This window comes from Botryllus schlosseri, chromosome 15, assembly GCF_051294905.1.
Source record: "Botryllus schlosseri isolate E-star chromosome 15, Bs_hap1, whole genome shotgun sequence".
NCBI lineage: Eukaryota > Metazoa > Chordata > Ascidiacea > Stolidobranchia > Styelidae > Botryllus > Botryllus schlosseri.
The window spans coordinates 22,153,557-22,169,072 of NC_137250.1; the positions used below are offsets into that span (position 1 = coordinate 22,153,557).

The window sequence follows — 15,516 nt, forward strand, 5'->3', positions numbered from 1 at the left end:
TTAAACGCGAGAACCCATGATCACATGCACAGGTGGAGCCAAGCATGGTCACTACAGCAGTATATATGCCTAATTACCTACCTACTCTAAGCTATGACACATCAGTGACCAGTGACGCCGGTTCAGGGAAGGCAAGTGAGGCAGTGCAGTACCTAAGCTTTCGTCAGGATGACGAGTGAACGAAAATTGTGGTATTTTCTATCGATGTTCATGAACGACAAGATTTTGAACATTTTTCTCCCAAAATGACATAATTTGCATATTTAATATCGAAAACAAAGCGCGAAACGAGAGGTAAGGCACAGACGCCAGACGGTCACCATTGATGACGCAATTGATCGTAAATAGCTTAGAATTTGTTATAACTGATATTAATCGAATGTAACTCTAACGATTCCAAAAATCTAAATACTGATCGACTTTTCAATTCGTAAAGTATTCAGCGGTAACATAATATAGCGTTGCGATACACGCCTACATTTTATCGCCGGTACTACAGAGTAGTGCGGAGCGGATCGACAAATTCTCTGGTTCGACTCCGATCCGGCTCCGGCTATATCAGAAAAAAGGTACTGATACGGCTCCGGCCAAAATGAAAAAGTCCAACCGGAAATCCGGCCCAGCACGGCCCAGCACGGTACGCACTCGCTTATGGCGGTTCCTTGCGTGTTGTTGGTTGGTATAGTTATTACAAACGTCATACTTATCCGGCTCTGGCCGTATCAGAAAAAGTACTGATCCGGCTCTGAAAAAATCTGGCCGGATATAAAATCCGGCTCCGGTCCATGCTCCGCACTACTACAGAGCTACTAACCAATCAAGAACGTGGATAGCTATGACGTTCGTTGTTTGTTTGTTTGTTTTGGGGTATTCACGGTGTTTGTCGACTACTATGGTCATTTACACCAGGCCGATATTCTTCTTATTTTCCGTAACTGCCGACTTATAGCACGGCCCACCTCTAGGCTTTTTGTAAGGCACCGCTGACGCGGATGAGGTGGCGAGGAGGAGCCTAGGTAAACCTTCAACACTTAGGTGTCGAAATTCGGAAGTCGGAGGTCGGACTCGAACCCGCACCCATTGGTGTTGCAGCCGCGGATTATACCACTGCGCTATCTCGTTGTTTGTAATTCGAGTTTGAATCAACGTCCAAGGCAGTTCATTTCGCGCCGTAGATCAGGAAGACAATGTGTATTTGAAAACTGCGTTGTCATATTGGCGTCGCCATGTCTGCTATTCTCTTTGATCAATCAAAGCGTTGTGCAATCCAAGATTTCGAATCGGGTGCATCGAATTCGCGATTGATATTGGTCGCCGGCGCGATAGTAAGTTAAATTTGAGAATTTACCTCTAACAGACATGTTTATACTGTCACGAGAATATTAATTCTGGCCATGATTAAAATGTACTAACAAGTTACTGCAATATTGATGAATTCAGTACAAAAATAAATATTTGGCAGAGCCATATCTTATACCCAAAAGTGCCATATATGGCTCGCGAGCCATAGGTTCCCGACCACTGCTCTACATAGTTGCTGACGATTATCCCTGACGAGCCGGAAATATTCGGGTCTATTCCAACATGAATATATTATTCAATTGTATATTGAAGTTCTGTACATCCAAAAGTCTCTTCATTATAAAGTAACCCCACTGAATGATGCTGCCCGGTTTCTATTTAATCCCAATGTTTGTTTTTTTCAATTCAAATCAATTTATTGCTAAACATTTCATCATTTCAATATACCACAAGACTGCGATACAATGAAAGATAGGAAGGTGTCGAAACGATATGGAGTAGTCTTCGAAATCAGACAATCACCTGTCCTAGGCGATGTAAAAAAGTAGGCATGCACTGCACACTGAATGAAAAGTAAAATAAGATAATATAAAAGGAAAGTTGACAAAAAAGGTGGCATGTGTCGGAAGTAGGGCTAGGTACATTGATTCGAGTACTCGAATCTGAATCGAGTATTAATTTTAGTGATTCGAGTCGAGTAGTAAAATACGATTTTTTCGCGTACTGAAATTATACGCTCCTCGCACGTGGACGTGGACGCGCGTGTGTCGTACTTGTGAACTTTTGATTCTGAGGTAAAAAATTATTGAAGTTTTCTATAGGCAGTGGCACTGATACATAAACTGGACAATTTCTAGTTTCCGAATATATTTTATGTTTAGGACACCGAATCTTTTGGGCAGTGACTTGTTGGACACGCATCCCGGTCCCTTTATAGCCCTGGCTATGAAACGGAGGACCTGATGTTGTAGTTTGTAGGAGAGGGGGAGAGGGGGAGTCTTTATTTTCATCCAACCAAAATACATACCACACAGCAGTGGTGGTGGTTTAGAAAATATGCATGTATACATTGTACAGCATTCGGCATTAGATAGGAATGATCGATAAGACCGTGAAGGTCATCTAGTCTGATCACACCAGCATCAAACAGGTACACTTGACTCTCTAAACAGTCTGGCTGTAAAAAAATGTTACGGTAGTTGAAAAAAATAAAATAGAAGAAAAATTAAACGATGGTAGCAAATGATTTAAATGATTTAAAGAGTATCAGAACGACCCAGACTGGCATGTCGTCTCCAAGGCTGTAGAACAGACCACGCAGTTCCGTGATGCTTTTTTTTCTTGCGACCGAATGTGACTCTTCCAGGACATGTTCGAGTCTAGTAAAACTCCATATGGTATTTCAGATTTTCCGAATTGGAAATAGGTTAACCAGTGATGTTAACGGTTTCCTTTCGGAATTTATGCTCAATAATTGGGATTTCGCGGCGTTGACGCAATGATCATTGTGCTGGGCCGTCCACTCATGCACTTTGTGCATATGTCTTGCCATAAACTTGTTATCTTCTCTTGATTGTAACATCAATAAAACTTGCAGATTCGTATCGCCTCAAAAAGTCTTCACCAAAGACGCCACCCAATCGGAACAATGGACAGGGAACATCCGCATACGTGTGAGTTGATTTCTGATTCTATGCGTTGCCGACTTATTAGTTCTACTCGCCTTTCGATAACAGAAAGAAAAAGACAGGCAGACTGTCTATTTACAAAAATAAGAGAAGCTTTTTAGTGACATGGCGGCCAACGAGACGGCCATTATAAATCATCAAGTCATCTTTTTACTACATAATCATGATCATGGTAACATAAAGCCTATAATATAAGGCCCTATATGTTATCAATAAAAATACATGTTGATGCTCGAATAAGTTATAGAACAAAATAATAATATTGACAATATATATGTATGCAATATATGTGTAGGACGATATTTCATGTTTTTAAACCGATGATAGTATCCACGCAACAACATCGGACTTTCGAAACTACATCCACCCGAATTTTGTGGATCAGTGGTTCTTATAGCTTCCGAACCGATGCGATAATCTGGAAGCCCACATTTGCGCGTATCCACATTGCGCATCTAATGCATGACTCTCTATAACACTGGTGCACAAAATGAACTGTGTATCAACAACAATGTCATAAGAACAAATTCATTCCACATAACTTTCACACAAAGATTAATATGAATGTTTACTGCGAATCAGCTTGGCTTCAGCTGTACGATTCGGGTGTGTGTCGTGAACTTCGACGAATCCTTGAGGCTGGCTCGCAGAACCCTTGGTAACACCGGTTTAAAAGTATAGTATGCTGTCCTGCGTTGGCGCGAATATATTGCTTCTGCGCGCCACTATAGCCAGTCCTATGATAGATGAGCATAGTCGCGACAGTGTCACATGGTCAGGTGCGGTTGATTTTTAAACCATAATAATCGTATGCTACGTAACATTTGCCGCACACCCTGTCTCTACTGGCGAACGTGTACACGAGACCACAGGGGCAGCACACGATTCCTACAATCAGACCAGACGTGGTGAATCTGCCTTTCATTTTTCCGGATCTGAAAGTATATACAATGATATGTTTATGCCTTATAATAGTTGAATATAATCTTGCTTCGACATGTACAGCTTTACTGACTGGATATTTCCGCTGGCGCAAGTTCAGTTCATATCACATCAGAGTTCTTCATTCTCGTAAGCATGAGAATGGCAAATGCATGTGCACCAAGCTCGACTAGTTTCGCACTATACAGATGTACGTTGCATTTTTTGGAAGACCAGAAATTAGATTAGAACTAAAATTAGGGCATAGGGATATTTCACAGATTAGATTGAAATTAGATTACCGGAAATTCGCTGTAGTTGGTCTATTTAGGCGACTGGAATTGTCTATAGTTGTTCAAAGTCTGGTTGTGTCATCAACTCTTTGCCGTGTTCAGTCATTTTTTATCACAAAATGCCAGAAATGCTATGTTCTGTATCCGGTGGAACCAGGAAAGGTGATGCGACTTATTCCAGAAGTAATTCCAAGTTTTCAAAAACTAAATTGTGAAAAGTAACTATTGTATCGAATGAAAACTGCTCTGAAGAAGCGGAAGTATTTTAAAAGCGTAACCATTGAGTCCAGTACGGGAATGCGAAACCTATACTTTAGCACCCAAAAATCTAGAATTTCTCCGTTACCGAGCAGTGAACGGATAATTCTCGTTTTCTTAACTAGAGCGAAATGCCGGCATTCTAGTTCTAATCTAATTTGTTAAATGTAAATGTTTCTACGCTCTAGTTTTCATTTCAATATAATTCCTGGTTTTCCCGAAAATGCTGAAGAAGAATTGTGTAGTCCGAAACGAACCAAACTTGCTGTACCGACATTTGCCATTGTCGTTCTTACGAGAATGAACTCTAATTCGATACGAACTGAAGTTGATTCAATTTCAAAGTTTTCGTGAATCAGTAATTCTAGTTATAGTCTAATTTAGAAAAACCTGCGTAGCTGCAATTCTATCTCTAGTCAATATTCGAAACAACTGTATCGGTCTGATTCAAATCAAATTTAGAAAATCTGAAATATTTTTAGTTGCTCAAGTCTGTCAGTGACAACATCTGTTGAATTTAGACCAAACCTCAAATGTTACAAGGTTCCACCTATACGCGCAAGTACAATATGGTTAGTCGCGATAAAGGATTCTGTTTTCCCACTTACCGACATTCGTCGCACGGATCACCCACTCTCATGAGTTTCCGTCTAGTCACCTTTTTCATTTCCCTGAAATATTCTGTCGGGTATTCAACTGAAAGTAAAGAAAATCCGTATCTTCATATTCTTTCATCATGTCACACACTAAATGGGTGCGGAATAATTGAAAACGGAAATCTCAACCTGATTCGAATCTGGAAAACCGGCCACGAGCTGTAGCGTACAATGTACACCGGGGCCACTCAACCGGTGGACCTTTTCAGTCATGAATCTGGACAAACCAAATTCAATTATCGCTGATTTGCAAAAACGAAGTCCATCAAGTCAGCATTTGTAAACATGAACTTTATAAAGAATATATTTCTCATCTGTATGACCAGTGAAAACGTCCACCATTGCTTTCGATTATAGCTCTCATCATTTTAGAACTAGCAATACCATGCAAATTTTCCCTCCATAGCTGTGACTAACGGAGCAATGAATACATGTTCTCATGATGCTGACCGCCGACCGTAAAAATGCTGCATCACGATTAACGATGTAGTCCTGGTTGAAGACACTTTTGTTCCGTTTATGACAGGGGTCGGCAGCCTTTTTCGTCAAAGGAGCTATGTTTTATTTCCCCTATGTCAGTGGTTCGTAACCTTTTTTCCTCCAGCGCCCCCTTTCAAAAATTATCGGGCTCTAGCGTCCCCTTCCATATTGTAAGGTCTGTCATAAAGACAATGGGTAAGAGGGAGCGCCGTAACAGCACTTCGTCAGCCCCCCTAAAAACGATTGTGTTGCGCGCCCATATCGTGATAAAAAAAATTCTGGGGGCTTCGCGGCCAAGAAACCCGTCGCGGTTTTTTGATGGTCAGCAAAGTTTGTGTGTCCAGTACGCCATCGCCATATATAGGCGCCAAAATTTTCCATAATGCATGAATGAATAGGTGGTAGTGGCATATATATGTAGCTACAAACTTTTTATCCTCTAAGCCCACGCAATCAGATTTACCAGTAGCGCTGAGTGAGCTGTTGTCTTGGACTTCAATGTCTGTCTTCGTGCATCGTGGCGTGGTAATGGCCGACGCCTAAATGCCTATTTCTATTTTCTATAATTATGCGTTTTTTTCGTGGGGAGTCGTCAATACATGATGTCTTATTTATGTTTATTCACCGAAATAATTTAGGGCACCCTTCGAGCTGACCCATCCGAGATTGGGGGTTTGGGCTGCAGCAGTTTCGGTCCTGGTAAGAGGTCAAAGTCCAGTCGGTCTTTTCGAGACTTTAGTATTAGAAATATTTCGCGCTTTAATCGCGCTCGAGGGCCACTCGACTATATTAAACCATATAATAATTGTATGTGGTATATTCAGGGACCTATAACAACAATAGGGTACGGCCCCATACCCTGTGGTTCGAACCATCCCGAATTCACATCTGCGATTGGCAGTACGGGGAAATTAATGGAATTCTTGTGTGACTAAGTAAGTCAACTGAGAATGGGCTGCATAGATCTGCTCACATTGAATTTAGTACTATACCCAGTTATTCATTTTAACATGAATGTATTCCAAACAAAGCAACTCATATTATTTAATGTTCAATGTGAGGTTGTGGACCACAACAGTAGATAGTATCATCCTTTATGATACGATGAAGAAATATTATGACGATATAATTTTGTAGCTCTCAATTACAAGTATATTTAGTTATTCATTTCGTGCACAAAGCTTCAAAACATATTTTATGTACAAGGGGCTCTCACTATCGAAAGTGATATACAGCGCCTCCTTCTTTGATTTCCACAAGCTGTGCGCTGCAGGATATAATACCTAGTTCGAAACATTTTGTTGAAAATAACCCTAGCAAGCGTGACGGCAGTGTTTTAACGGGAAATTGGCGATCTGAAAGTACGCGCAATTCATTTAACGTCATTAATAATAACCCACTACATTTATGAAAACATATGTAGCAAACATCGTCGCGTAGCGTGAACAAAAATTTCGGGATTTGACATGGAGGCTGGAGGCAAGGTTAAGAACCATTGCCCGATATTATCAGTCGTCAATGTCAATCCACTCTGACGTCTCAACTAAAGATTCTTGACGTCATGGATAAACAAAATCGTGTTTTAAAAAAGGGCCATGTTTTAAACATGTTCGTTTTATATTGATTTTTGTTTTGAATGCCACCTTATGTAGTACGGCGTTAAACTATAACCGAAATACAGCTTGCAATTGCGCGGCATAGAGCCACAAAATCCTGTCTCGATCAGACTCCGACAATGAGAACTATACGTTGATACGATTTCCCATCCACGCAATAATAACAATAAGCAACCTGTGACACTCGTTTGCTTGGTCCCGTCTCTCATGTACTGGGTGTTCGTCGTGTAAGACACGTTTGTGCCTATGTGACTATTCGACTTGTCTGGCTCCGGCGCTACTGACGAAGAGAATGCGCTTCCCCATTGGAAAGAACTGTCTGATAAAAATATCGACCGAACATTAAGTTGTTCGAATCTGTCAGATTACTAGATTGCTCCATACGTCTGTATCACGTCACTTGTGTGCTAACTGCGCATATATGTAAACAAACATCCTTCATATTTATTTGTAAGTAAACGCTGCTTTAGTAGAAATATGTACCTTGAAAACCGTAATTGCTTGGATTGGATGTCATTTTCCACGGCGTATTAGTGAATTCAGGCTGTTGATTATTATCGATGCGCGGATAGAATGAGAACAATCGATTGATTACTTCCGCAAATATAAACGAAGTGATGATACCCGGGCTCGCTCTTGCATAATCATTACAAGTTACAACTGTAAATATCTTGTTTATGACCACCGTATTAAGAGAGGCTCTGCATTACTGAAAGCTACCCTGAGTGTCTACAGCCTATGGGGACCATTCCGTTGTATCATACTATAAAAGAAGCGATCACCTTTAGAAATAACAACAATAGAACCGAGGATTGTAACAATAGACCTTATAGCCTATATCCAACCAATCTTCCGCTTAACTGAGAAGTTCGCTTTCGTAGATTTTTCAGAGATACTTCAATAATTCCGCAGAACTGCATCAAACAATCTTGCCCCGCTATGAAAATTGTCATTGTAACAAACCGCACTAATAATGCCGTTTCATATATTCCCGATATTTATTTGCGCGTGCATATTTGTACAGGCTACTGGATTTTCAAAATGCGTAACTATAGAACTAGAACTAGAACTAACGAACTAAAAATCCACATGATCATTAGTACAAGTTTGAAATTGGGGGTGCGGTTACGCCGCTGTCAGTAGTGATGACTCTGAACTAGTAATGGCTGCAAGAACATTGCGCAACAGAACAACAAGAATCACAAATCACACCAAACGATGACACTTGTTTTCTAGTTGTTCGGCATATATTTTTTGTAAATGCTCAACTAGAACTAGAATTACACAGTTTTTAACATGCGCAAGTAGAAGTAATCAAAATAGTATCTATAGTTGAACATCAACAACTAGATTAGTTTGTGCAAGTCTGTTCACTGCCACATTCACTTACCCCCAGTGTGTCATCGCTATGTATAAACGAAGCAGTTTGGTATTATGAAATGATATGAAGTTATAGTACTATTCCTCATTAATTGGTATGGATTATTGATGGTCAGTATTTGTATTCAAATTCCATACAAGCACGATACTTCTATATCATACTATTTATTACAAGCAGCGCAGTGACGTGCGGTGAGGGTCATGGCTGGTGAGGCACGAACCCCCCCAACACACACACAAACACGCACACACGCACTTAAAGTACGATAAAGAGACCTAAAATGTCAATAACAACAGCAGCGGGTTTAAAGAGCATCTTCTTTTCACACTGATAGCCGTTGCAATTCCACATTCAACAATACATGTAGGACTGGTCGCTATTGTGCTAAATGGACAAGTTTAGACGGATGTAATTATACTGCAACACTTTATAAGGTTATGTCTCTGTAAGTATAACTCAGACGGAATAGATGTCCAATATATTGGAATAGATGTCCAATATATTGGCTGTAGCTGTCTGGTACTTAACTGAAAGAATGTCCTGGTGTTGTAGTCATGAAGTCCTTCGTACAAGATATTGTTCATACACAGTTTATTAACGTATTCCAGTAGGTTAGCATGAATCTCATCTCGAGTCAACTAAACATGCGCTTATATAGACTCGTGATCATTGCAATCGGAAGTCTTATTCGTATCCTAATATGGCGTGAAATACACAATGTTGTATATTATCATATAGTCCCGCAAGCAGGTGTATCACATATGTATCACAGCTGTATCAGCGGTATGAATTGCAACACTCTGCAACAGCTTGGCAGCGGTTGCCTCTGATCGAATGAAAGCCAGATCGAATGAGATCTGCTTGCGGTTAGTAGGTTCATGTAGGTTTGGAGGTTGTCAGTTACCATATACTCCTGCAATACTATCTCTTCCAAGTACCGGTATAAATTATTCGAAGCACATGAAAATAGCATCCTCATTTACAAATATGTTTTCAGTAAAGAAACACTAGATTTGCCGAATTTCGAAAGAAAGTACACCAGGACACTAGGTCACAAGCAACGACAACGCAGGCCATGTAAGTATAGCTATCACATACCAGCATTAAGGGTTATAGGTATTGCACTTGAACACAGCGTAAAGGCCACAAACAACGACAATACAGCCTATGCAAGTAGCTATCACATACCACAAATTAACGTATACCTATGGATGGAAAATACATAACAGGTACATAAGTAAGGGAATGTATTTGCTGCGCATTACGTATTGGCCGTCGCTACTATATGATTCCTATAAGACTAAAACTGTTGTATTCCGAAATCGATAGCGCGTTTTACTTTCACTGTGCTGCAATTATCCAATTGTTAGCGAATAGTGCATAAGGCAGATTCGTTTGTGCCTCACCTGGCTATTGTTTCTCTGAGTTGGCATTGTCAGTAATAAAGCCGAATGTTACCTTCCTTGGCGATTTTGGGGGGTTCTGGTGCTCTGACACTGTTAATATTTAGATTTTCGAAATCAGTGTGACGATAGCATGTGATTGATACCAGTTATTATGAATTCCAAGCTATTTACGATGAATTGCATTGTCGCAGGTGAGACACGACCCGCCCGTGCCCCACTTCTCCTTTCGCGCTCTATTGTTGAATAATAATTATGCAAATTGATGATGTTGGGTGAAAAAATGTTCAAATTTAGTTATTTATGAACATCGATGTAAAATATCGATAATCATCGACTCATGGAGGGTTTTCACAATTTTCGCCTGCTCACCCTGACGACAGGTGAGGCGTTGCCTCACCTGCCTCATTGGACCGCACGTCACTGAAGCAGCGTATTGTGCAATCCAAGATTTCAATACGTGCGGTGCCGGGAACGGTTGCATTTAAAACAAACGGTGTTTTAGCGCTTTGTTTAAAAAACGTTTTAAACCGTGTTTTAAACAAATGTTTTTTTTAATCGTTGTTTAATTAGGGCATAATTGTATAAATACTGTAAAAAAAGATGAAGTATGAGCCTACGGAGGATTTGTACCCAATAAAGTCGACGTATATGATGTGGAGTGGCTGGAGGAACTCTTCAAATCGTCGTCGGTTCAACAGTTATAGCAAGTCGAACATTGGTACGGAATGGGTGTTCTGATGATGATGATGACAGCCGATCGTAAAATTGCTGCATAACGATGTAGTCCCGGCTAAAGATATTTTTGGTCTGTTTACGACTTTTTCGTCGAATGAGCCATGTTTACCCTATATCTTTAATTGTCTATGCCAATCCACTGTGACGTCGCAATTAAAGATTCGGGTCGTCATGGCTAGAAAAAGACAACAACAATAAAACATCAAACAAGGGCCTCGTTTTAAACATGTTGTTTTAAATGTAACCCTAGGTATACATTGAGTTTGCGAGTGGTATTGGTAGCCGGTGCGAGATAAACCACATGTTTTTACAATTATTCAAACTTCGAATTGAACTCATTTCCTTAGATTTGTCGTATTTCCATATGATATTAATCTCCCATGTCGAGCTGATAAATGTTGGCAATATTTCGGTTCCGAGCAACTATCCTCTCCCTGGCTATGGCACTGTCTTGACCTCACAAATACTCATCTTAGCTACCACAAGAAAAATGATTCTGGTGATTATCAAAATTGAGAAAAACGTGGCAGCAATATTTATAAATAAGATATCAAACAAGCGGTAAATTAAATAAATTATTGCACCAGAGAACCGTATCATGTAATCAAAAGAGCCATGCAGGGCTCGCGAGCCCATAGGCTCACAATCCCTGGCCTAGCAAGTGTAAGTAAGCTGCATGCATTGCACAAGAAATAAAAAGTTCAACACAACTCATTACAGACCGTGAACAATGAACAATTGAACATGTCTTTTTGCACCGACAGGGCCATAAAGACATATCTTATTACTTAATAACACAAATGCATATTGAATACGGATGCAAAGAGGATCAGAAATGTCATCTTGTGAGAAAAATCAAGTACAGTATGAAAAACTCGGTGTGATTGAACGAGCTTAAACACGCAAGGAAGGATATCAGTCATGATCTAAACGGCCTGCCGCATACTTGACAATTCTTCTCTTTCATGAGAAAGCAACAGATCAGTCCAATAGGAAAAAAACATATCGCGCATATTATTCCACAAGTCGTGAATTTCACAGCGACGAATCCCCTGGCAACAGAAGATGCTTGTTAATTGATAGCGATTTAGGAAGCCTATATCGTTTCCATAGATCAGGGTTACCATTTTTTGGAAATCTGAAAAAAGGACACTTTTTCAAATTTTCAGAAAATCCCGACAAATGGTAAATTTTTCCCACTTCGTGGTCGGTTGACTAAAAAAGAGTCAACTTTCCGGCTCGAACCCCGAATTACAGTTTTACTTTCACACTATCCGTTGGTTGAATGAAAAACGGTCATCTTTCCGGCTCAGCTCCCGAAATAGCCGCCGGAGCATTACTTCTGTGCTGATTTACTGCATTACAGTCGAATTTTGCCCTATATTTAACCAAAATTCTCAAAAAAGAGGACAAAATCTCAAAAAAGAGGACATTTGGGCGTCCTCCGAGGACACTTTCAAAAAAGTATGAAAAGAGGACAAATCCTCTTAACACTTTGACTGCCAACAATCCTAAATTTAGGCTTTTACTCAATCCCATAAAGTGCCAGCGATCCTATATTTAGTATATTTTTCAAATGCGTACAAAGTCCGGAATTGGTTCTATCCCCTGATTACGGGTGTATTCGAGGCTACTAAATAGGCTTGTTGTCATGAATAACCATTTTCGGTGCCGGAAGTATTTTTAAAATCACATATGTATACAATTGGTTAACCTTGTTTTGGTTTGACCACTAGGTGGCTATTACTGTCGGATTTGCCGATATACCCGATGAGGGTGGTATCTGTTTTAGCATAACCATTAATGCAAATTCGCTAAATGGATCTACATCTAATTAATATATTTCCAGTATATAATAATCATAAATATTATTAATATTCGTAATCATACCCGCACTGGGGACAACTTCCTGGTGCTCCTGCAATTTGTTGCTGTATCGTCGGTTCTGTAAAAACAAAATCAGGTCAGCCCAAAGTATGTTTCGAGTTTGTTTTGTGGTATTCATGGTGTTTGTCTACTATACTATGGTCATTTACACCAGGCCGATATTTTTCATTATTTTCCGTAACTGCTGACTTATAGCACGACCCACTTCTAGGATTTTTGTAAGACACCCCTTACGCGGATGAGGTGGCGAGGAGGAGCCTATAGATAAACCTCCCACACTTAGGTCTAGGAATTCTGAAGTCAACCTCGGTGGGACTCGAATCCGTACCCATTGGTGTTGCCGCCGCGGATTATACCAATGCGCTATCTCGCCACAGGTATGTTTCGAGTGATGAGCTGTAAAATGATGTGCCGAATATGTTCGAAGTCGTCAGCAGTTGAAGTCGAAGAGGGTCTGAGGGGTTGTGCCCTCATAAGTTGACTTGAACACGATATGAAGACCCAAGACCACTGTTTTCGGGAGCTAATAAAGTGATGTTTGCGCCCTGCCGTTATAATTGCGACACGCAATCGACTGTTGAACGTTGACATTGTAGAAAGTGGGAATTAAGTCTCGGGCGAATTCGCTCTCCAGCATCGTTATCAATTATTTACCATTTATCTAATAACACACCCATGCCCTGAGTGCATATTGTACTGTTCTAGCAACGTCAGCAAGCAGAATCACTTTGATTGAATGCACGTGTTTGCAGCATCCAATGAGCTACCGGTACTCTGACATCATTGGTGTACTTTGATATCAGCAGCCGTAAGCAGTAACACTATCAATATATATGCCATGGTTCACATTACATTAGTACTGATGAATATTCTGCTTGGTCTCCGTGAAGACTCATGAGATACTTGATGGGTCCGCGCTAAAAAAGCTGTACGAACTCCTACTTTGTTGTCCTCCTTTTTCAAGAAATCCAAAATGTCCTCAAGGACGCCCAAATTGTCCCCCTTTCCGAAATTCGGCTTCCTTAACAGCTTTGAGAGTCAGACGATCGAACAGAGACAACTACAAAATGCCATATACATGAAATCCGGATTATTTGGACAGCACCGTTGACTAAGATAGGTCAACTCCAACCCATAATAAATGGGGCTGGTCATTCGGAGGTAGAATCGGAAAAAGGGACCATCTTTGTTAGTCAAGACATCAATAGTAGCAGTAAAATTTCCAAATCTCCCCATATTAATCAATGTTTTACTTAATCTTTTGTAATTTGTAAAATGTGCCCTCTTTTTTGGATATTGAAAAATATGATGACCCTGGAGCTAAAAAGTTTTATGAAGTCACTGTAATTATTGGATTTTTAAGACACATTTCATCAGTATTTTTATAACGTTTTTTTTCCGGGATTTCGTGGGCCGCCCGCGCCACATATTCTCGCAGGTCGTAGTGTTCCCCCTCTGGTCTAGCTTCTAGTATATAATATATTATAGTTGAACGTGATACTTACGTACGGGGTATGGTGGCGGATTAGACTGTGCCATTGCTTCTGTAATGGTGCGAAGTATTTGAAATAATCAAATCTGACAATATAGGCAATGCTGTTAGTGGCAGTAACAAATCGTGTTCGCTATCTCTTCAAAATAAACCTCTGATCCACCAGAACGTGGTGCAGGAACAACCATTCGCGCAACTGATCGCCATCGTAAGCTCTGCCTGCCTGTACAAATGTGTTGACTGCGTTCTCGTGGTAGTTTAATGATGGAGTTGAGAAACGAATGTAATATTGAAACTATTCAACGATGCTGTTAAATATACCCTTCGCCCAGAATGCTAATCGTTAATTTCGGCCCCGTTGTGCACGGGAATGCTTATTTAGAGTGTGCGACTCTGACAACTGACAACTAGAAAATTCTCAGCTATTCCGAATTAGATTAGGATGAGAATTATATCTACACAGATTTTCCAAACTGGATTAGTATTAGAACTATAGCTACACAGTTTCCTTCCAAATCGGACTAGAATTAAAATTACTGAATCCGCGAGAACTTGGACGTTGAATGAAGTTCAGTTTATACCAAATCAGAGTTCATTCGAAGCATGAGAATAGCAAATGTCCGCACAGCAACAGTAATCTTGGCTCGTTTCGCACTACACAGTTCTCCTGTAGTATTTTCAGGAAAACCAGAAATAAAGATAAGAGTTAGATTACCGACATTTCACTCTAATCAGTTTCATATAAAACAGACAGCTGGAATTGGCTGTCCAAGTCTGATTTTTAGAACACGAGACCACTGTGACTCTAAAATTGACTTATCCAGCATTCATAAAACATGACTTGCAAATCCTCATCCATCACACTGTCTTGGAGCTCTCTATAAGTATGGAATTCTCGGCCTATAATTCATGTATAGTGAATTCATATATAGCTGAGGCTTGGAACAGCGATTCGCGGGCACTCGAATCTTACCCGATAGTGTATTTTTTCCGATCGGCGGAATAATATCACTTGAAACAAAGAGTTATTTTATGTAGACTACTGCCTTGAGTGCTGTCGGCAGTCTTAATTGCATTTCTGTTGTTGTCACTGGCGTAACATAACCCAGAGCTCTATATGCCAAACTGCGGCGCTCCTGTGTCGGATTTTGTTTCGGATAGCTGTAACTTTTGTGCGGATATTTTTTGATAGGTTTAACCTGAAGTGACTGTTGACTACAAGCCAAAATAATTAAACAAAACACGGACAGCCAACATCTTATGATAATATTGGTAGGACTCTAAAGTTGATCTGTCAAAAGTACAAGCAAATATAGACCTTTGCAAAGGCTTCTGTATCTCAGCTCAGCTCAGCTGTACAATTAAAATTCTTCAAAAAAGTCATAAAGTATGGATTTTTTT

General features: G+C 40.2%; 1 protein-coding gene and 1 long non-coding RNA gene across 2 annotated transcripts; both read right to left on the bottom strand.

Annotated features, from left to right (window-relative positions):
- Positions 1-1,741: 1,741 nt before the first annotated feature.
- Positions 1,742-8,657, bottom strand: LOC145457888 (uncharacterized). Its single transcript, XM_080336181.1, has 4 exons — positions 7,698-8,657; positions 7,390-7,533; positions 5,071-5,158; positions 1,742-3,925 (listed from the first exon to the last, which is right to left on the bottom strand). Exons 1-4 carry the CDS (start codon positions 7,729-7,731, stop codon positions 3,766-3,768), a joined length of 426 nt encoding a protein of 141 aa, XP_080192307.1. The 5' UTR covers positions 7,732-8,657; the 3' UTR covers positions 1,742-3,765.
- A 2,570-nt stretch (positions 8,658-11,227) lies between these two features.
- On the bottom strand, positions 11,228-15,135 carry LOC145458150 (uncharacterized). The gene is made up of 3 exons (XR_013921079.1): positions 14,129-15,135; positions 12,627-12,681; positions 11,228-11,788 (listed from the first exon to the last, which is right to left on the bottom strand). It is a non-coding gene; the product is annotated as an uncharacterized LOC145458150 (long non-coding RNA).
- Between the last annotated feature and the right edge of the window lie 381 nt (positions 15,136-15,516).

Coding starts and splice junctions, on each gene's coding strand:
- LOC145457888 (XM_080336181.1), bottom strand. CDS start 7,731: ATGACATCCAATCCAAGCAATTACGGTTTTCAAG. Junction 7,534..7,697: donor AAGCAATTACGGTTTTCAAG/GTACATATTTCT, acceptor TATTTTTATCAG/ACAGTTCTTTCCAATGGGGA. Junction 5,159..7,389: donor CAAGCAAACGAGTGTCACAG/GTTGCTTATTGT, acceptor CTTTACTTTCAG/TTGAATACCCGACAGAATAT.